Source organism: Triturus cristatus, chromosome 4_2, assembly GCF_964204655.1.
Source record: "Triturus cristatus chromosome 4_2, aTriCri1.1, whole genome shotgun sequence".
NCBI classification, from domain to species: Eukaryota; Metazoa; Chordata; class Amphibia; order Caudata; family Salamandridae; genus Triturus; species Triturus cristatus.
The window spans coordinates 483,875,137-483,898,078 of record NC_140586.1 but is presented as its reverse complement, the minus strand read 5'-3'; the positions used below and the strand labels follow the sequence as shown (position 1 = coordinate 483,898,078).

At 44.4% G+C, this 22,942-nt stretch overlaps 1 protein-coding gene across 2 annotated transcripts in view; it reads left to right on the top strand.

The window, feature by feature from the left end:
• AK5 (adenylate kinase 5) overlaps nt 1-22,942 on the top strand; it is a 2,642,541-nt gene that overhangs the window by 795,913 nt on the left and 1,823,686 nt on the right. For both annotated transcript variants that reach the window (XM_085602038.1, XM_085602039.1), the window contains exon 6: nt 19,073-19,264. In XM_085602038.1, coding sequence (XP_085458164.1) covers nt 19,073-19,264 — 192 coding nt within the window. The remainder of the gene's footprint in view (nt 1-19,072; nt 19,265-22,942) is intronic.

The following is a 22,942-nucleotide window of genomic DNA, read 5'->3' as shown; positions in this document are numbered from 1 at the left end:
GTCACCACTCTTTTCATCCTTGGCCAACAGCCAGCTGTGCATGATCGCATTTGTTTAGAAAAGCGTTGGTGATTGTTTTAAAAACATATCGATTCTAGAAAAAACCCTGGAGTGACCACTTTAGTATAAAAGACTCTCACTCCCCCTACAAATTAGAGGAGAATTCCTTCCAAGCGGAGACGGGGGTCCTGCATGCTGAATCTTTGACAAAGCAGCAGTCTGACATCCCTTGAGGGTTGTCATCCTTGAAGCAGGGACGGGGTCCCTTGTTCTAAACCATCAGGTGAGGGGGCTGGTTCTTCCCTAGGTGTTTATTGGCTACGGGTACACATGGCTATATGCATGAACACCTACACATCCAGGTTAGGCTAGGTGCTCTTAGGCAAATTACTAAGGGTGCGCATTTTAGGAATATGCAAGTGCTACTGTTTTTATCTGAACTGCTTCTGTTCATCTCATTAGCACTATTTACTATATTGGTACTAGCAATCTCTTTCGTATGCTTCTGTCTCCTGATTGTCGCGGCACATATGTTTTACACAAGGCTGTCGCTGGACCAATAAATACTTTTTGTAACCTAACCACCATCCAGTGTATTTTCTTAGAAAAAGCAAGCACGAGTATCTGAGCGAAACGTACTGTACTGTTTTCCACGATCCCTGAGGAATCAGGGCTGTCATGTTCAGTGGTTGCCAGAGACTACATACACCCCTATAGAATACGGGGTGTTGGTAGTGGTACTATAGAGCTAGCTGGTCTAACACCTGACATATCCTGTGGGGGTGTCCGGAAGCGGTTGGGACACCAAGCCCTCAGTTTAGCTAATCTAAAACGCACAGGTCCTGGGGACTCCTAGGAACTACACGACACGGCACTGCCCATGTTGGTTTGGTTCTTATATTAACAGTAAAAATCTGAGTAGTTCAGTCGTGCTTTCTCAGAAAGCCCTACGCACACTTTTCAGAGACGTCTGAAGTGGGAGAGGGAATCCGCCTCAGGCTGAAGGTTTAGCAAGCTTGTTAGGATAAAGGGTTCCCCACATTGTGCAAAACCCTACCTTTTAACATACTATCCTCTGCTAAAAATGACTGACCCCGCGAGTAGCTCAGGGGAAGAAGAGCTTGCTAATGCTAATAACATTACAGAAAACTGCTGACATGCAGTTACTAAGAAATTGATTGAACACGGCGTATCCTTAACAGGTGGCTGCGTTACCTTCGTGATTGAGGCACATGAGGTGTTCGGATCAGAGGTATTCCATTCTTGGGTTCAGTTACCACCTGCAGATCAGGTGACTAAATTGTTTCACACATACATTGTAGTTGAACCACCAGATGACACATTGTCCAGTTCGTCATACGAACATTAACAGTCCAACCTGGGAGAAATGCTCCAATTGTTCCACATCAGACCACACCTACAATTACCCACAGACACTAAAATCAGTAATAGGGTCAATTCCTTCCAAATGGGAGAAAATTCCATTCTGGATAGCACAAAAGATTGCACGGCTGGAAAGAGTATATCCTCATACGGGTCCACAGGAAAAACATAGAATGCAGCCATTTGCATGCCAATGGGGATGGTTCCCTCGATCGAGGATTGTACCACTTGGGGAACAATCTTTGCGGCTATTTATGTCAGAGTACACAGTACCACTTACTTAGCAGTCATTCCAGAAGTATTGAAACAAATACAGAATGAATAAGGGGCAGGACCTGCCCTGGACTTGGGAATGAAACTGATGGGTAATTTGCCCAAGGCTCTGCAATCATGCTGAGCAATATAAAGGGGGAGGCAGCAGCAGTGGCCATACACAGCTGCTTAATGGAAATAGCACCTAGAAATAAGGAGCGAGAATTACCAAGAATTATTGAAGAAACCTATCCTTCATTAGGTAGAGATAATTTGGGAACCAAAGCCAGAAACGGGAGTCCTCTGAAAAGAGGTAAAACCTTAGGAATTGTGATAACATTAGGAAACCTGATGGGTATCAGGACACTGATACACGTTCCTTTCGTTCCTTTCAGGGTCCATCAAAAAACTCGGAGAGGGACAGGCGATCAGAACAAAAGCAAGAAGATCGACCAAAGACAACAAGGGAAACACATTGCACTTCAGATTATATTATCAAACGAAGAGCAACGGAAAGCAAAACATCAACTCAAAAAGAAAAAAGTAGCTGGCTTAAAAATTAGACATGCCCAGGTTACTGAGGATTCAGCTTCTGAATGGGCAATGGGCTCTGACGATGCTAGACAGCGCGGCAGAAATAACAATAGCTCTCCAGAGCCTGAAGGATTTTCTGGTGAGAGCAGTATTGAATGAACACGTCACGGTGGAAACACCTGATACCAAAGTTAGTGTCCTGTACGAAAGTACACTTCAAATAGAGGGGGACATCTCAAGAAAGGTTAAAGGTCTCTTTTGGGAGAACTTAACACATCGATATGACATACTGCTAGCAGAAAAAGATAGGGCACCTGAGTTTGTAATGAAGTGCCCAAAAAGGGAAAGCATCATTTTGCCAGCTTTCTCCGACCTCGTTCCAGAATCTTTAAAACATTCATACGTGCAGGAGTGGGCACCAGCGCTAGCTCCAGCATTATAATGCAACCATTTAGGGTGAGACATGGAGTCTACTCACCACAAAATCTCATTAAATTCTACTCCACATCCACAGAGAAAGTACCCTATAAAAAAACAATGCAAAAGACAGGTAAAAGAAATTCTAGACAAGGTGTAATTGAGACTTGCACCTCCCCGATGAATAATACTTTGTTTCCAGTAATGAAACCTGACGACACATACCGTCTACTTTTAGATTAACAAATATTTAAACACATACACACGAACATTTTCGGTTCAAAACGCACACAGTGCCGTATTAATGAATAACATTGTGCGGAAAAAATACAAAACAGCATTAGACATCTCAAATGGATTTTTTTGCCTAAATATAGCTCCTGCCAGCATATATTTGACGCGGTACAAAAGGGGGTGATGATGTACCGCTTTGTTCGCCATAAGTTGGCAGGGTATGCTCAGACGTGAGTCCCTTGCTCACTTTGCCACTGGATTCAAGCAAGCCTGGCTGAAGACGGCTAAAATGCCAGAAACCGGTCCTAGGAAGCTTGTTTCCGGTCCAGGGAAGGCATGGCTTGGCAGTTCGGGCTGGACTGTTCCCATGAGGCACAGGGTCAGACTGATTTGCATATGGCCTTTTCTGAACTGGGGTGGCAGAGTGGGCTAAAGAACGGTGATGGATCAAACCCAGATCTTTTGACTGGGTGTGAGTGTTTGATTGGTTCTGATGCTCCGTCCATCACCATCCTCTTTTGTACCGCTTTGTTCGCCATAAGTTGGCAGGGTATGCTCAGACGTGAGTCCCTTGCTCACTTTGCCACTGGATTCAAGCAAGCCTGGCTGAAGACGGCTGAAATGCCAGAAACCGGTCCTAGGAAGCTTGTTTCCGGTCCAGGGAAGGCATGGCTTGGCAGTTCGGGCTGGACTGTTCCCATGAGGCACAGGGTCAGACTGATTTGCATATGGCCTTTTCTGAACTGGGGTGGCAGAGTGGGCTAAAGAACGGTGATGGATCAAACCCAGATCTGTTGACTGGGTGTGAGTGTTTGATTGGTTCTGATGCTCCGTCCATCACCACCCTCTTTTGTACCAGCATATATTTGACAGCATATTCTGCCCTTGGCACTCAGCGTCACTTCCGTTGTTTGCCTCAAGGGTAAAAGAGCAGCCCGGAGCTATCCTTAGCAAGAGCGTCAGAATGAATTCAAACTTGCAATGATGAGGCGGTGTCCTATGTAGATGACATCTATCTGACGGACAATGAATTTCTTGAACACTTGAGCAGGGTGAACAACATAATTGTGGGATTCACCAATTTGGGCTACAAATGTAATTTAAAAAAATCAAAAATTGCCCTTCTCAATGTCCTATTTCTGGGATACGAGCTGTCAAATGAAGGCAAGAGCCTGGCAAAAGGTGTGCGCTGCTCCAACCTCCAAAGAATCTAAAAAATGTGCAATCCATTTTAGGATTTCTAAATTTTGTCAGAACATACATTCTAGATTACGCAGAAAAAGTAAAACATTTCTACGACTCTGGGGCTGATTTTGATGCGGGTCGGAAGGGCACCGAACGCGATCCGGCAGGAAAAACTACGAGCCGTACGCGTGTTTTTCGCCTGACTCGTACAGCTGTACAAGCGAGCAAGTACGATGCGAGCTACATGAAATTCACCGACCGAGTCGTTTCAAGGTCCGAACCACTCCGTACGTCTCGGCCGTAAGCTAACCGTGGCGTGCAATGAATGCGATTTATGACCGAGCCAGTACGATGCACGCGTCGGACAGCAAGTGCTAGCCGGACACCTCGGCTCGCAAAATGTCCAGGAAGTTGCCTTTGGGGGTCCGCGTCGGACCCCTGACACCTGCAGCCCTACGACTCGGGCACAGGGGGAGACCCAAGGGTCCCCCCAACACAGGCATGTATGGTGCGGATGGCACCGACGCGTACCCACTGTAGGGGGTGCCCTTGTGCTAGATGTACCCATACAGTCAATGGGAGCCCATGTACGCGTCGTACGACCAGCTCCCATTGACATCTATGGGAGTCCGACCAAACCGAGTCTGGCAGGATACGGCCGCATCGTACTCGTTCGGTCGGTCTGCAGGACTCCGGCTCGGTCGGAAAAACACTCCGGATCCGGCTCGGTCGGAGAGCTTTCCGACCTGGATCGGAATCGGACCCTCAATCAGACCTGATTTCCCACCACATTATTGGAATTAGCAACACCCAGATACTCTCTGTTCAGTTCAGGCTGACCTGATAGCATCAAAACATTTACAAATACGTGTGAATACTACCAACTTGGTTATCCGGGTGGTCCCAGGTTCATCAGGATAAACCTACATCATATTCAATTAAGGTGAGACGGTACCAATTGCATACAAATCACATTTGTACACAAATGTTGAAATGTGATTTGCAGCCACAGAGAAAATACTGACAGCAGTAAAGACTGCTGCAGTGAGAGAGATAGAGCACTAGCACAGGGGAAACGCATAATTGTTGTAACCCCGGTACCAACTTTAGAAGCTGTTACCAAAGTGAGCATTCCAAATGCGAAAGCATTGCATCCACGATGGATACAATTGGCTAATTCTCTCACTGCAACAGATGAAAATTACAAATACGATTCTACATTGAAAACACAAGCGTTCCTGAAGTACGAACAAGAATATCCTCTGCCGAATGAAATATTGCCTCTAGAGAAATATGAATACATCATTTACACTGATGGATCTTCTCAGCCTGCCATAGGGAGTAAACAGCAATATGGCGCAGCATGTGCTATAGTGAAGGGTCATATGCTGGATGGTAAGTTCCAGCCCAGCAATACGCCTACACAATCTCTAGGAGATTGTACTGCGCAGCTGGCAGAACTAAAAGCCCTGATACGAGCACTACAATATATGGATCAGGAATTCCCCTAACTGATAGTGTGTGATTCGTTGTACTGTGTGCAGTCTTACAATGAATATCTTCATGACTGGCCCCAGAATGGGTTTAGAAATTCCAAGGGATGCACAATTAAACATAAATTGTTATGGGAACAAGTGGCAAAGCTGAAAGCATGCCTGCCATGGGCTCAAGTTATACACACCTTGAGTCACCAGCGTGTTGCCATACAGATTGTAGGGAATTGACTGTCTGATGAAGCCACCAAGGCGACAGTGCAAACTGCTGCCGTAGCTGCAATCACTCGTTCTAGCACGAGGATAGACGGAGACATACTGATAGCTCTCAATGCCTCGAAGAATGGCTCTGCCATTGCAAAAGGCTTTCCACCCAAATATTCCTCTAAATTAGATGTGCAAAACACACATTATGCTCAAATTCCAGGAGTGGGGGATAGAGTGATACCAAACATAGATTGCAGATTAGATTTAATACTAGCTGCACATGAGGGTCTAGGCTCTGCACATGCAGGAGTCTCTGCTACAGTTTTGTTACTGAAGCGAGGATTCTGGTGGCCAAGTATGTCTAAACAAACAAAGGTTTATGTCTTGAAGTGCGAGATCTGTCAGCAGATGAAAGGTTCTACCGTAGCACGGCCATCACATACACCATTACTCATTGCAGACAGACCTCTCGCATGTGTCTATTTGGATCACTGCGTCTCCTTAAATTCAGACGGGGCTTCCGAGTACATATTGGTGGTAGTGGATTCATGCTCTAGAGTTCTTTTGGTATGGTCTCAGTGCTCGTCTGACGCTCAAACTGTTATAAAGGATTTGCGAGTCTTCATCAGGACATACCCAATTGGCAAATTACATTCCGACCGTGGCCCTGCGTTTAGACCTCGGGCTTATAAGGAAGCCACGGAAAGTATGGGCGTGGCCTTGTGGTACTCCTCCCCCTACCATTCCGAGGGAAATTTGGTGGTGGAGACAAAAAACTGGGACCTAATTCATCCCTTAACAGCAAGGGTGTTAGGTGCGGGCGGTAGTTGAGTCAATCACCTATATGGGGTCCAGAGGGCACTAAACAATATTCACAACAGCAGGCCATGTGGAGTCCTGAGTAGCCGCAGATCTCCTCTCTCTACTATACAGGAAGTTCACATGGAAAGACTAATTAAGTTTCAAGACTCCTCTGTGCAGGGTACTGGAGTCACCAATAACGGAGTTCAAATTACACCTGTTGAAACAGAACAACATCCAAATGAACCTGAAACATAAATTGCAATTCAGCCCAATAATAAACTTTACATCAATGTGCCTTCACAAGAAGCAACTGCCAGTTCTACAAACACTGCTGAGCTCCCAAAGATAGATCAAACTCTGTTGGGTTACTTCATCAACTTCGATTACTTTTCTTCAGATCCAAGTGAACCTAAGCATTCGCCACCCATTTCCAAGAAAAAAAATTGACATTTCTATTTCTGGCTGAAAAAGACTTACTTTGTATCCTCTTGGTTGCATCTTTGGTTTCCATTAGGGATCCTGTTCTTGGTAATCTGGATTGGTATAGTAGCTGTCTTTTTCCTGCTACTAAATGGACATTACCAGTCACAACGCTCTGCAGTACAACATGTGAACTTGGTCATGAAACCACATATGTCATCACACCATGAACAGAGAGACCTGTCGCTAGTGAACATTTCAGCAGCTCTAGTACCAGATGGTATAGCTTGGCATAGGGTTTCATATGAGGTATTGGTTCCACCGAACATTTGTAAATTCCACATGTATTTAAAGCAGTACACTCTCTGATGAGTGGGACATTAAGACTAAATACTATGCTCTCAGATATAGAACAATCTGCTGCATTTTCTTACAGGGAATTGTACGAAGATACACCTGACTTCGACATTATGTATTGTTACCAGCACTATGGTCATCACGTTTTGCACGGAGCTAGTGTTCCACGACCTGTAAACACTTACCATCAATGGGAACATTGCCCAACACCACCAAATGGTAGTTCTGCCACATTCAAACAGAATTTTGCATAATTTTCATGGTTTAATACATCAGACCCAATGTCATACTACTATAAGCTAGTACAGACAAGTGCAAGTGCGAAGAAAATGATGCTGACAAATACCAAGCTCATATATTCAGCACCTTTTATCTCCACCCAACTGTCTATACAAAGGTTTCGACTGTTGGAGGGACACAATAGACACAAAAGCCATTTGAGGTAGGAAAGATTGGCAGGTTCAGGGAGCAGAGGCTTTCTTTAGAGCTTGCCTCATACCGTTACAGATGATATTCCTGAACAGAACAGTGCAACAAACTACCTGCTATGGGTTTGCATAAATTAAAGACCTGAAAACACCATGCATCCCCTCACCCATACCTATTGAAGGTATATCGACTGACGCACTGATTTTTGAAGAGGTACTGGGTACAATGATACAGAATAGATAGTACATACAATTCTTCACCTCCCAATTGGAAGGGATGGTTGCTTTTGCCTATCGACACAAATAGGTGTCAATCAAAATTCAATGGTACCACCAGAGGGTTTAGTATCCCTAGGCCTGACCCACGCTATGTACACACAGACAAACTAGGAGTAGTGACTTCTTATAGTGTTGGGAAGTCTTGCCTAGAAGGGCTAAAAACCTCAATACTACAAAATGTGAAACAACACGTCTCTTCTAGCTGACAACATGGATCTTAGGGATTTCTTGTTAGGTCCCAAGAAACAGCGTAAGAAATGCTCCTTCTATGCCATCTACAATGAATTGTGGAAAGTCTCCCAACAGGATGCTGCTGAGAGATTACGTGAAACTGATAGGATTAACCAAGAAAAGGCCCTGGCTGTGATAGACAATGGTATGACCACGTTTTCTTCATGTATTTATTCACTGGGCAACATTGTCTCCTCGGCAATTGACATAATGGAACAAGATTTGTTTATTCTACAACATGGGCAATCTCAAATGCGCACCATTATGCTTTTAAGCTAGACGCTGCAATCATTGCATTCAGGTCACGTGCAATGGCGATACATTAACAACACAAGTTTGTTCCCGGCTTACAATCGGACCGACAGACAGTTGACTATGGCATGCAGAGATGCAAAGTACACCATGCTGCTCATCAAACAATTAGAGAAGTTACCTTTCCCAGTAGCTGAGTCACTGTCTACTGAATGGTTAATTCATTTCTATATTACACTGCCAATCAAGACATTTCAGTTCCAATACTGCCTTAGATACATCCAAGCAGGTTTGAAGCATTAGGTGAAGGGTACATAGAGGAAACCTGGGATTTACTGTATAAATATAGGTGCAGACATAAGGACACTGAAGTTTTCTTAAGTGATACTGAATGCGGGAAGGCTTTAAGTGGGTCTTTAGTGTGCAAAGAAGTGTTGCTTCATTGAACGTGTAATGCGTCAAAAGCGAACTTATCTTGCTACTTGACAGGCTGCCGTGATTCATCTGTTTTTTTAAATTGTTTTTGAATGGAAGTTAATTAGTGCTGAATGACCAAGGCTGGTGTGGAATGGTGCCAGGCATCGCATATCTAGTCACAGTAAACATCAGGGTTGTTTGCTGTGAGCATGTATTGTTTTCCCCGGCTCCCACAGTTAGGGAGGCACTGCTGTGGCCTTCATTGAATGTTTCCAGTATAAGGTTTGATTCACTTAGCAGACTAAAAGCCATGTTGTTTCAACAAAATGTGGCCTTAACTTTAGCCCGAGAGACTTTTGATCTCCAGGTTGCAAGGTCTTTGGCAGAGATACAGGTCCTAGTCCGTACAAATTTCCTGATCCGTTTTGGAGAAATGGTTTATCGTATCTTTAACATGTCTGATACGAGTGGGATCATACACTTATTTAAGCGACTTGGTATCAGGTCTCTTAACCACCTTTTAGACCATCTTCAGAGTAATTCCAGCTTTCATACAGTCCATACTTGGAAGTGTTTTTGGAGGGCTTCCTTTGGTCCTGCTATCGATAGCGGGCATCCTGATTTTAATCCTATTGCATCTCAATCCCTCAAGACATGGAGAGAACACTGCTGGAAAGATGCTGTTGTGAGTGTTTGGTGTTCTACCTGAATAAACCTCAGCTTCAAGAGCTGAGTGAGCTTTGGTTCCTGTCTTTCAGACCGGTCTGGCAAGGCTGTGTCCTGCCTGTGTTCCGTTGCCTCTTCTGCGGATTTGGCTACGTGCTGGACCTGTGTCTGACACTTCCATCGGTTGCGCCACTGGACATAGAAGTGCTCCTGAAGCCTTTGCGGGCCCAGGTGTGCAGTTGTCCACCGCGTATTCCCATGTTGATGACAGCATTTCTAGAGCCTCCAAGGGATTCTTTTGCTCCTGTTGGAAGGGAAATCAGCTCTGCTCCAGAGGCACAGGCATCGGTATTAGGCATGCAGGCATCTAATTCTTAGCCGGCAGCTGCTGTGGGAACCAGAGATGAACATCTTTGGTCATTCTACATGATACTGGAAGTTCTAGAGGGATTGCCACCTGCGGATACGATGTTCAGCGATGTTGAGTCGTCAGCTCAGGATTCATAAACAATCTGGCCTCTCCTGTGCTGGGAACTGTTTAGCAACTTTTCAAACATTTACCAAATTGAAGGTCGCAAGTGACTTTGTTTTATTTTTTTTTCTCAGCTCCAACTGATCTTCATGGCTTTCAAGGTGCTCAGTGTAATAATAACAACATATACAAGTTTAAACTCTTTTTTTTAGGGAAAAATTACTTTTCTTTTATGGACATTTTTTCATGCTTTTAAAAGTGTTTTGGGGTATTTTATATTGTAAATAAGTTTAATGCTTTTTAATTGCCTTAAGCTTTGTCATTATATAGCTGACCCTGTTGACCTTTTGATGAGGAGTGGTTGTCATGTCCTTTAGGCTAGTCCTGTCATGTTTACCCTATTACATACATTTGTCCCATCCACATGACAACAAAGATTCTAAACTGGTGACCTTTTATCTAGTAGCTTGCTCCTGTCTCTTCGACACCAGGCTCTTTGTATTCTATCATAATCCCTGTAACTTGACGTACATAAACATGTCCCCAGGCACGGTAGAATTATTCTGAATAAGGTTCACTACTTTTTTCATCCTAGGGTAACAGCCAGCTGTTCATGATCGCATTTGTTTAGAAAAGCAAAAGCATTGGTGATTGTTTTCACAACATTTATGATTGTTTTAAAAACATATTGATTCTAGAAACAAATCCTGGAGTGACCACTTTAGTATAAAAGACCCTCACTTCCCCCTACAAATTGGAGGAGAATTCCATCCAAGCTCTCACAGGGGCCCTACATGCTAAATCTTCGACAGGAAGCGGTGTGACATTCTTTGCGGGGTGTCATCCTCGAAGCAGAGACGTGGTCCTTCATTCTCCACCATCAGGTGAGGGGGCTGGTTGTTCCCTAGGGGTTTCTTGGCTACTGATATGCATATACATGCTACACACTTCCATCTAGGCTAGGTTTATTAGGCAAATTATTTAGGGCGCGCATTTTTGGAATATGCAAGTGCTGCTGTTTTTATTTGAACTGCTCATGTTCATCTCATTAGCACTATGGTAGTAATGTATCTACTATTTACTATATTGGTACTAGCAATCTCTTTTTTATGCTTCTGTCTCCTGATTATCGCAACACATATGTTTTACACAAGGCTGTCGCTGGACTAATAAATACTTATTGAAACATCCTAATCACCATCCTGTGTATTTTCTCAGAATAAGCTAGCACGAGTGTCTGAGCAAAAAGTACTGTATCGTTTTCCACGATCCCTGAGGAATCAGCGTTGTCATGTTCAGTGGTTTACCAGAAACTACCTACACCACTGTAGAATACAGGGGGTGGTAGTGGCACTGTAGAGCTAGCTGGTCTAAAGGCTGACATATCTTGTGGGGGTGTCCGGGAGTGGTTGCGACACCAAGCTCTCAGTTTAGATCATCCAAAACGGGCAGGTCCTGGGGATTCCTAGGAACTACACGACAAAAGGAACCCGACACACAGCCAACCCGTGCCTTTGTTTTACTAGCCAGGCTGGAGCCAACCCTAGTGGAAAGGGAGGAAGTGACCAGAACCAGTTTTTGACAAATGGTTGCTTCCCACCAACAGGCTGGCACTGGGCATAAAAGTAGAATCCTCAGAACATGGAGAGCAAGACCCTGGACGGAAATAGCATGAAACCAGCTCTTTGGAAGATGTATCCGTTTAGAGGACAATCAAGTCTTAGCGTTTGTTCAACATCCTGTGATTCTGGGAAAATTACTTAATCAACCCATGCCCATGGACAGCACCTGGATACCCTCACTGGTGATAAGCCACACTATATAAATCTACAAACTTAAACTAAATCTTCAAACTATGATCATCGGAAGCTTGCAGACAAAGTAGCAGAAGGTGAGAAAGCCATTGCTGCTCTACAACGCCTTACTGCAGGTCACCAGACAACCATCCGGAGCCTGCGTGACAAAGTTCAATACCTCGAGCACAGAACAGATGGCCTGGAAGGGGGCTCTCGAAGGAGCCATTTCCGCTTTCTTAGCCTTCTGGAGGGTACTGAGGGATGAGGCCCCCTGACATGCCTGGAGAAGTGGTTTAAGACTTTTACACCTGCAACAGACCTCTCACCCTTCTATTTAATAGAAAGGGCCCATCGAGTCTTGGGTGTGGCGCCCTCCTCCAGGCAACCGCCCTCGCCCAGTGCTGGCAAAACTTTTGCATTTCAAAGATCGCAATGCAATCCTCTGCGTGGCCAGACAAGTGTGCCCACTCCACATGGAGGAAAAAGTGATAATGCTTTCCCTGACTACACCAACGAGGTCTAGAGGCAGCATTCCTCTTTGTTGGAGGTAAAGAAGAGACTCCACCAACTGGATGTACAATACTCATTACTCATTACATAATGCTGAACAGCACCACCTTGTTTGTCACAGATCTGAAGGATGCATGAGATTTGGCTAGCATTACAGTGTGTGTTATAACCCTCCAGAAACGATGCATGCCCTTGGGTCTCCAGCGCCCGGGGAAAAACCCCTGATGTATACCATTTGGCCCCTGCAAACTCTGCATGCTTTTTTCTTCCATATTAAGGGCCATATGAATGCTTTACAACACCAGGTACCGACCCCCCCCCCACAAGCTACTGTAGAGTTGTATTGGAATATTGGGTTTGGACACACCACCCGTTGTGATGGGCCACCCCTGTATTAGAGCCATGTTCCCTCGACACACCCTCACCTCACCTATCTCTGGGCAGGCACACATAGTACCGGCTACTGAGCGAGTCCTAGAGGAGATGCTTGGGCATTACTTCCTCACGATGCATCCCCCCACCCTGCTACCTACCACCACTATACGACCTCCACAACAGATAAGCGTTTTCTTACACTAAACATTCTTGGCATGCACATGGCTCGTAAGCACTATGGAGTCTACTACTATATATAACACCAGCAGGTGTAGAATAGTACTTCTGAAGGAGACACGTCTTCACTGAGTAGCTAGACCGCCTGCGAAAATGCTGGAGAGGACACATCTATGCCACTTCATATTCGGTATACGTGCGGACGCCCTTATATTTATCCAACTTGGTGTTCCCTATAAAGACATATGCTCGACGGTGGACAGAGAGGGCCATTTTGTCCTCCTTGAGGGGTGACTTAATGGCCACCCCCCCATATAGGGAGCATTTACGCTCCAAATGCCGAACAAGAGGCCTTCTGGGGCACACTGTCAGTGGAAATCGCCGACAGGACTCACTTGCAATGGGTACTGGGGGAGACTTTAATTGCACAATAGACCTCACTCTAGAGGGATCCCACCCCCATCTCGCTTACTCCTTGCAGGCACTGACAGATCACTTCCATGCTTGGACCCAGCACTGGTCATTAATAGACTCACTCCATCCTCGTATCCGGCTGTACTCCTTTCACTCCATATCCCACAACTTGTTTGTCCGATTGGATCCCTTCCTTTGTTCTCCCCTCCTTCTGCCACTTGTTCAGCACTCAGACTACCTGGGCCAAGTGATCTCTGATCATGACACGCATATCATGAACATTCGCTGGACACCCCCTCATCACCGGGTACCCAAGTGGAGACTACCACAGGACTGTCTTGAGGACCCAGTCCTCCCAATAGAACAGGGAGATCACATTCAACCCTCTTTTTCTGAAAACAGTGGCACTGCCTCCACAAGGGCATTGGAGTGGGACGTCTCTAAGGTGGTTATGAGGGGAATCTGCATCCAGAAGATTGTGGGAGTCCATAGGACTCTGGAGAAGGAGATAGCGCAGGTAGAACGCAAACTGGCCTCTCTGAGCAAAGAGTCGGTTAGGGAACCAGCTCTCTCCGCACAGTCTCACAAAGGCTAAAAAGGATTACGTAATCCTCCTAGAAGACCTGAGGTGCTCTCATTTCATTACCCATGTTTACAAAGTGCATAGGGAGGGGGACAAAGCCGGCAGGCTCCTTGCGTGGCTCATTCGCCGTGAGATGACTACTCACCCAATCTCAGAGTTAGTGGATTCCAATGGCACCACACTTTATCAGCAGGCACACATCTTGCAAGCATTCTACAATTACCATACTAATACATATCTGGCTCCTTCTACTGCTCCGCCAAGCCTCACTAAGACCTTCCTCGCCAACATCCCCATCCCTTCCACCCCAGATATCTCAGGATCTCTCTAGAACAGCAATCACCACCACAGACATGAAACAGGCGATTCGTGACCTTGCTCACAATAAAACTCCGTTAGTGGACGGCCTGCCTCTAGAGTACTATATTGCCTTTTCATCACAACTGCCCCCCGCCTTACAACCATGTATGCAACCGTACTTCACGCATGTGAACTACTGCATGCACTACGCGATTCCCTTCTGATTGCCCTCCCAAAGCCAGACAAAGACCTTATGAGATTAGGCTCCTATAAAATCCTGGGAAAGATGCTATCCTGTAGCTTACCCAAATCCTTCCATCTCTTATCCATGTCGATCAAAACTGATTCATACCTGGGTGCAGCACATCCCAGAATATTTGTCTGCTTTTCCATGTCCAGGAGCGGGTACACTTCCACAGAGCGGCGTGCATTGTCCTCGATCTGGAAAAGGTCTTTGATACTTAAGCAGGGCACTACCTATTCACAGTACTCTCCTGTATGGGGAAAGGGCCAAAACTATTAGCGTACACACGATTGTTGTACTCCAGTCCTACCTTCCAAGTTCGCCTGGGCTGTCTCTTCACGGCTCCCTTCTCTGTCGGGTGAGGCACAAGGCAGCGGTGCCCACTCTCCCTGCTCTTGTTTGCTCTTGTGATGGAACTCCTCTCCATACACCTCTAGAGGGAGGTCCACGAATGGGGTATTCAACTGTTGGATCGGACACAAAGGGTGTCACTCAGTGGGCATGATCTGCTTTTATATTTACGAGACCTCACAATGGATCGTACTCCCGTTCAAACCACCTTGGTGGACTTTGCCTCGGTGGCGGGGTTGTAAATTAACTGGGCAAAATCATTGGCGTACCCACTCTGCCCTGACCAACCATCCCTTGAGCTGCATCTGGGCGACACCCGTATACCTTGGTAGACACAAGCGGCCTGTTACTTGGGAATCTACCTATATCGCACCCCAACTGACCTCTATGAGTGAAATTATCATAAAGCCTCAGCGGGGAATAAGGCCCAGGCCCAATTTTAGTAGCCTCCTTCCCTGGCCCCCATGGGGAGGACAGCATTAGCGAAGATGGTCATCTTGCCCCGTCTTCTTTATTATTTCACTAACCAACCAGTAATCACACTGTGCTTCTTTTTCAAAGAGCTAGACACTATCCTGTCCAACCCATTTTGGGGTGCCAACGGCACTGGTTAACTCTTGATAAACTACAGCTCCCAAAAGACCACGGTGGCTTGGATGTCTCATCATTTGAGGCCTATTTCTTGGTATTGCATGTCCACTGGCTATCTCATTGGACAGTGGGCCGATATTTGGGGGAAGCTACTGATAACGGCAGATCCAAAGCAACATCGACTCTCAGGGGTTTCCTTATCCCCAAGGTACAGCCGCTCTCTCCTTGGCCCCTCCAGGCTTCAGTAGCGCAGGCATGTATGACTCGCATTCACTGCCTCTCCTGCGCGGCTCCAGCATATACGTCATCCCTTTCACTGATCAGCTTGCCACTCCAGCCGGGGTTCTACACAACCAGGGCTTTGAGGATTTGGACAGAGCATTCAGTGCAAGTTACAGGCGACCATATTTCCGCAGCCATCTCCTCCCCTTTGAGCAACTGGCAGAAGAATATGGTCTCAACCCAGGGCAATTCCTGCTCCATAGACAACTCTGGCACACCATTTGCATGCTCTTTGGCATCACAGATGAGGACCCCCCCCCCCACCTACCCAGGGTTTCAGTCCATTTTAGATCTGGGTGCAGGCTGGCGCCTCTTATATGGATAGATAGAGCAATACTATAGCTCACCCTCATTTCCCTCCTCCCCTTACACCAAAAATGGAAAGACAACTTTGGGATAGTACTTCATGACAAGAAGCGTGAAGTAGTGGTTCAATTCCCCAAAACTGCATCCCGTAACTCATGCTTCAAAAGCAATCAATTCCACATACTTCATAGGGTGTACCTGACCCCAGCGCAGCTGAATCTTTTCTTCCCCGACACACAATCGACTTGCTTGCGCTGCCAAACCCCTGATGCTGACCCCAAGCGCATGGTCTGGTCCTGACCAACCCGCCACAGTTATTGGCACTCTATACACACTACCCTGCAGGTGGTCACGAAATTCCCAGACCTATCCTCCCTTAGCATTTCCAAGCATAGGAAACAACAGGAAATTCTAGCACATTTAACTTCCCTGGCCCTTCTGCTAGCCAAGAGGACTATTATAATACACTGGTGATCCCCTACTGCTCCCCCAGGGGTTGCGTGGCACAGCACAATGTGAAAATTGGGCACAGCCGTGGGGGTTGCACTCCGTTTTGAAGAAGTGAGACACCACCCGATCTCTCCCCAATGGGCCACCTTATTGACTCTCCTCCAGCTGGAGGTGAACACAGACAGCCTTCTCCTGTGATAGCGCAAACACCACACATACATTACTCCGGCACTACTGGCCAAAGGCCCCACTATCGCTCTCGTGCCTTTAGCCCAAACGTGTTCCTCCCCGGACCTATACTGCCATTGCTAGTGCTAACTCACAGATGTTAGCCGCAATACCCAAAAGCCCCAAGTTACCGCATTCAATCTGCGTTGCTCGCCCACCTACTCATATTCCTTGCCCCTTACTCATATTCCCTGCCCTCCCTGTTCCTCTCGGCAAGGCAGAAAGCTTTCTCACAGCTGCTTCCTCCTGACACATGCCAGGGCCCCCACCCACACCTGGACCACCTTCTGGCTTTGCAGCTACCTAGTTGCATTAGAAGACCCCTACCGAAACAACCAGTGAGAACTTGTCCGGACTTCTTTATCGCTGTTATTGTGAATGTTTGTTTTATGCATTGTAAAACCCAATAAAAATATTTAACACAAAAAAAAATAATACCATAAGAATTTTGCTGTTTCATCCAACAATTCTTTAGAAAATTAGTTCTATGTGAGTCTTTCTGGCTGTTGGTACTTGTGCAAATGTAGTGCCCATTTCAATGGAAAATGTGCTGCGGTAAACGACAGTGTGGTATCACACCATGCTTTAGTAATATATTTGCGAAAATGTGCTCTCAAATACACCACCGTCTACATACTACCTACACCTTTACCAGTCTCCTAGTGAAGGGGTGCGGCTCATTTGCTACACTTATTCTTTGAGTGACATTTGGATTTTCAGCAACACTATGACCTCATTGATGGAACACTGATTTCTGCACCCCCACTCTGACAATTGTTCCAGTGCCTCTACAGGGCGTAGCTTGCTTGGTCAGTAAGATTTGGGGGGGTGTAAGCTTCAGATTTCCCAACATTCACATTAGCATAGCTTGTTAAAATACATTAGGAGAAGGAGGACACGAGGGGGGCTTAGGATGCAGTGGAAAGAGATAGAAGTGCGAATTGTTAGGGGTACTTAAAACACAATAGTTTTAAACTAACCAAGTTTTATGGCAGAGATGAAGGAAAGAGTGAGTTTGTGTGCGTGTTTTTGTCAGTGTGTGCATGTAAAAATCCAGGGTGAAATGCAACAGATACCTCACCATCCCCGATTGAAAGCACCTGTGCCCAACTATTTACTACAGAATATTTTTTTTAGGAGGGTGTAACACCCCAAACACCACCGCCCCTGCACCGCTGGTAGAAAGTGGGTCGCCGATGGCCTTGCTCGTGCGTTAGGTTCCGAGATGCGATGATGGCTACTCTGCGGCTGCTGTTATCAGTATGCACCACGGAAATATGACGAGACGACTGAGTCTTTACCGTAATTTAAAACTGTTTTTCTTACACTTTTTATTGGCCCAGACATTACGACCGTTTGCCTTTGTCTAGACCATGCCTTGTTTGATGTATGTTTTGTTGTATTCTCTGTATGCTTTTTTTTACCGTTTATTTCTCTTGGATCCTTTGTTTTTCATAATCGATATTGTCGTTTATTTTCCGAGCTGTGTCATTGAAGATTGACTGTGTAGAACGGCAATATCTGTTTGGATTGCAAATATAAATCATGTGCTGTATCACGAAACAATAAAAACAAAGTAATTTTTTTAAAAAAAAACTCTTGCTTCGCGTAGCATTCGGGTGCCCTTTGCTGTGGGTTTATCTGTTATTTGTGTTTTTGAGCTGGGAAGTAACCCACTTTTCCTGATAGCTTGGTTTCCGGCTGATGTCTGCCGTGCGAGCCCCTGTTTGATATATTGAGATCAGCATGGTACAGTGTAGCAGGCGGCAAATTATTCTGCTGTATGCTTCTTTCCTGCATTTAATATAAAGTAAGACATCTGGAGCATATTTATTGTGTATGTTTTTGCACAAACTTGTTTTAACAAATTCAGAAAAAATAACGCAACATAACATTGGTTTTAAACCCACAATAAGCCCGCTACTCAGTTCATATAACAAGGACAGACGCGAAGGTGTGAAGAAACGAATCAATTTTACCGCCAGTATAAATGCAGACTAGTTTTATAGAGTGGATCAGCGGGCAATGATTAAAAACCCAACTAGAAGACAAGAAGAACTATTTAATCAAATTCAAATTATTAGGTGCTGGATATAGCATTGTTTGTGACAGAAAACATAATAAACAGTCTCAAGACAGAGCCGGGGAACACTAATCGTACTTTGATGCTTTCAAGACGCTCAAGGGAATTGTACACGACATTAAAAAAAAATGCATATATATATATATATATATAACAATTAACGTTTACAAGGAGAGAGGGAGGTGAATAATTCTGTGTTCATGTTCATTAAATAAATCCTCTCTGAGATGAGCGCCATTGACGTATGCCAGGGTTTACGAGCCATGGGGCATTGGTAAGAGCCCACCTCAGTTTCAGCAGTTACCCGTATGTTAATCTAACACCTGGCTGCATTGTCCTTTCTCTCCGCAGATCTGCACTCCGGATTTAGTGGTGTTTCTGGCTTGTGCCAATCACAGGCTGAAGGAAAGGTTACAGAACCGTGCAGAGGAGCATGGGAGGCCGGACGACAACCTGAAAGCCATCGAAAGGCGGCTAATGAATTTCAAACAGAACGCAGTCCTGCTGGTCAAATACTTCCAGGAAAAGGGGCTGATCATCACAGTAAGTCACCTCATGAACTTTAATTTGTGTGTTGTATTTCGGTCTAATGAAATAATGCACCACCACAGAGCACCCAGGAAGTGCAGGACTTGACAGAATCTGTTAGTCTATGGTCTTTGTACTTGGCCTCTTAGGGCCTTTGTTAATAGTTACCGACACGCATAGAGTTTCCCCTGTTTTCAGAACTAAGCTGTTGCATTTCATAATGTTGAGCATATGAATGTATCATATTGCCTGAAAAATGATTGATTCCAGCATTCTTGAATATTTTGCTGCTGGCGCTAGAAAGGCACTGATCATATGTGTAATATTAAACTTTACTGTGGTCAGTAAGATTGTACTACAATTATTTTGCATTCGGCACATTGCCTACTGCTACATCCTAATGATACGTATGTTAATATTATTTTAACCTGCAAATCGTCTGCCTGACCCTATTAAATATTGTATTCATATATTTTAAACACCTCTACACACACACACCCGCATGTGCATGCTGTACAGACATATATACGCGCTGTCCCTCATGATGATATTTGAGTAAATCTAGTGCAAGTTATGTTCTTCTCAAGCCACTATCAATAAGACAGTTTTTATGTGCAAGGATCAGTGCTTAATTTCAAAAGAATGCATATTGGTGACCAAAGCTGCACTTGGAAGCCCACGGCTGGCACTATTACGTGTCAGCACACCCAATACCAAGGCTGTGTAGTCTTCTATTCACCTCATGCCTCTTTAATCCACTGCCACTCACTCCCTGCCCTTTTATCTCACTCTTGCAGATTCCTGCTTTCTCTCTTTGTGACGGTGTTCCATCTTTCTCTTTCTTTCCTCTTTGTTTTTTCTCTCTTGCCCTCTTAAAATATCTGATGAGTAAAAATAAGTGCCAGTCCCCAAAAATGATTGCCGATGTACCCGACCGGAAACCACTGGCTCGAATTGAGCACTGGTAAGGACCCTATGCATTGCTGCCGCAATTACTTTGTGCCCTCATCAATGATTTGTCAACATTATACCCATACAAAACATGGTTTTCACCTGCGAATGTACCCACTTATTACTCCCCCTTACTTTTTTGTATGGGTGACACACTCTGTATCATCATTATGCTGTCCACAAATACACCCAGTTATCTCATAGCTGTCATTCCCTTCTTATCTTTACACTGGTGCCTCATTCCATCTGGACTGGTTCCCCTTCCATTAAATTAGCCTTTTCCTGGGCCCTATTGGGCTGTATAGGCTTCCATTAAACACCCTGCTTTACCTGGAATCTTGCTCACTTCTCTTACAACTCCTGTTGACACTGTCACTTCATTTGCGACTTGCTTATGACCTGCCTTTCTGCCTCAACCTTCTTTCACAAACCAATCACAGTCAATACAGACAAGCATATTTTTTCAGTTTTACTTGCAGGCTTTTGCAATCCTTCCAAAGTGAGTACCTCAACCAGCATGTTTAATAATATTTAACATGCTGTTACTTTTTTTTTTTTACTGCAACCCGAGATTTATGGACTTGAGGTTTGGGCACATTTATTAGTATGTGCTCTGTCAGTACGGGTATGACAGGATCTGTGTATTTGAAGGCATGATGCAATAGTTTATTGTAAGGAATCAAGAGATGCAATGCTGCAAGCACCACCTTTAAACAATTAACCTTCATGATATGCACCATCCTCCGGATTAAGAACCATTGCATGCCATGCATGGACATAATGTTATTTATTGCAACACTCACACATTCCCAACACTGGCGTATCACTGCTACATATCATGGACGTGCACTCAAAGAAAGGTGACCATAATATAACTCTGAGAAGACTTTGGACTAGCTTAACATCCTACCCCTCGTTGTGAGTGGCCCTTTTTGTGCAGGGATAGGAATCTGAGTCTTTGGAGTAATGACCACATGCAGCGTAGTTTTAAGAAAGTCTATAAATATTGACCTCCAAATCTGTGACATTTCTAGTTAGGACTTGAGAGTGTTTAACTCTAAGTTGAACAATAAGTGTATAAATAAAGTAAAACTGGGTCCAGTGTTCTAATACCCGGAAAAACCTAGGCGTGAAGACAGTGAGCCAGTTGTGATTGGGCAGACCAGAATTCCACACGGGAATTCCACTCCGCCCGACAGAGAATGGTGGCCTGAAACAGGATTCCATATGGAAAGATATAATAATAAGCTGAAAATGACAATCTGTAGAATGCCCTTCTTTCAAAATTGTTCCATTTAACCCACACTTGTACCCATGTTTTACATTTCTTTGTCATTTTAGGGACTGTTTCATCCTTAACCCTACACCCTCCCACCTCACATTGCCTTTTGTACCCTTTGCATGACTTCTACATCTGTTATAAGAGGGGACCACACCTTAATCATGTGACCCATTTCCTTCTTACCACTTCCCATAGACCCTATATTTTTGGACCTCAACCACCAATTGAAAGGACATCAACTTTTTCTTACCTGGGATTATCTTTTAACTGTAAAGGTACTTGGAATGCACATATTAACATAAGTTATTATGTAAATTGAAATTGTTAAGGACAAGTGAGGCTATTTTTAGATTTCCCCCAAAAATAGGCAACAAGCCAGTGCGAGAGACTTTAAAATTATATGGGAGTAAATGTATAACAGGGGTATGCTATGGTGGAGCATTATGGGGGATGGCAGATACCTCCCCATTACAAACATTGGAAAATCCATTTCTACAAAGAGTGTTATCAGTCCCTAATTCAACAGCTACCTATATTGTCCATAGAGATACAGATGTACCATTTCTAAGCGATTTGATTAGTATGTCTGCCATAACACTATGGTATCGAATTTGGACAAAGGATGAAACTCACTTCACTAAGGAAATAATACGTGATTGCCTAACTCTCGACCACTCGAAGAAAATACCATGATTAAAATATATCCATGGTCTCCACCTGAGTGTGATGTGAAACCTGATTTTAGAGATTCAATGAGTATTGAGAATTTTAGTAAGGAGGAGATAAAAAGGAGACTCTTTAAATCCAGGGAAACAATAAGGGAAGCCTTGTTGCACACTAAATCAAATGTTAGATCATACCGTGAAGGGCCTTTATCACTGGGTACCCAGCCTTATCTTACTTTCATTGGAAATACTCAACATAGATTTTATTTAACTAGATTAAGGCTGAGAAAGCTGCATTTTCAGATAGCATTCCCAAAGATGGGTAAATGGAGCGCAAATCTTCCAATGTGCCATTGTGATGGTAAATCCGTCCAAAGCACTCTGCACTTTGTATTATTATGCAATTTTTATAGGGATTTAAAGAAATCAATTTTACGCCCACTTTTCATTTCTAACAGACTGTACTCCTATTTAACCGTTTTTATTTTATTTGTAATTTAGAACATTTTTTGATTTGTAATGTGGTAATTGCCTTCACTCGATTGGACATCAAGCGAAGGAAGGAACTTTTATATCTGGAATCACTTGTCTATGAAACAGAATAGTTTATAAAGTTCTGGTCTTTTTAAAATATATCAAATGTTCTTTTAAGATTTTGTAGTTTTTATGTGCTGTTATGAAAAATAATTGATTGCCATGGTGTTTTTATACTACTGTTAAAATAAGTATTTCTTTTAAATAATTTTATTAGGGGGAAAAGGTCACAGGAGAATGTGCATCGGTGAAACAATTTGA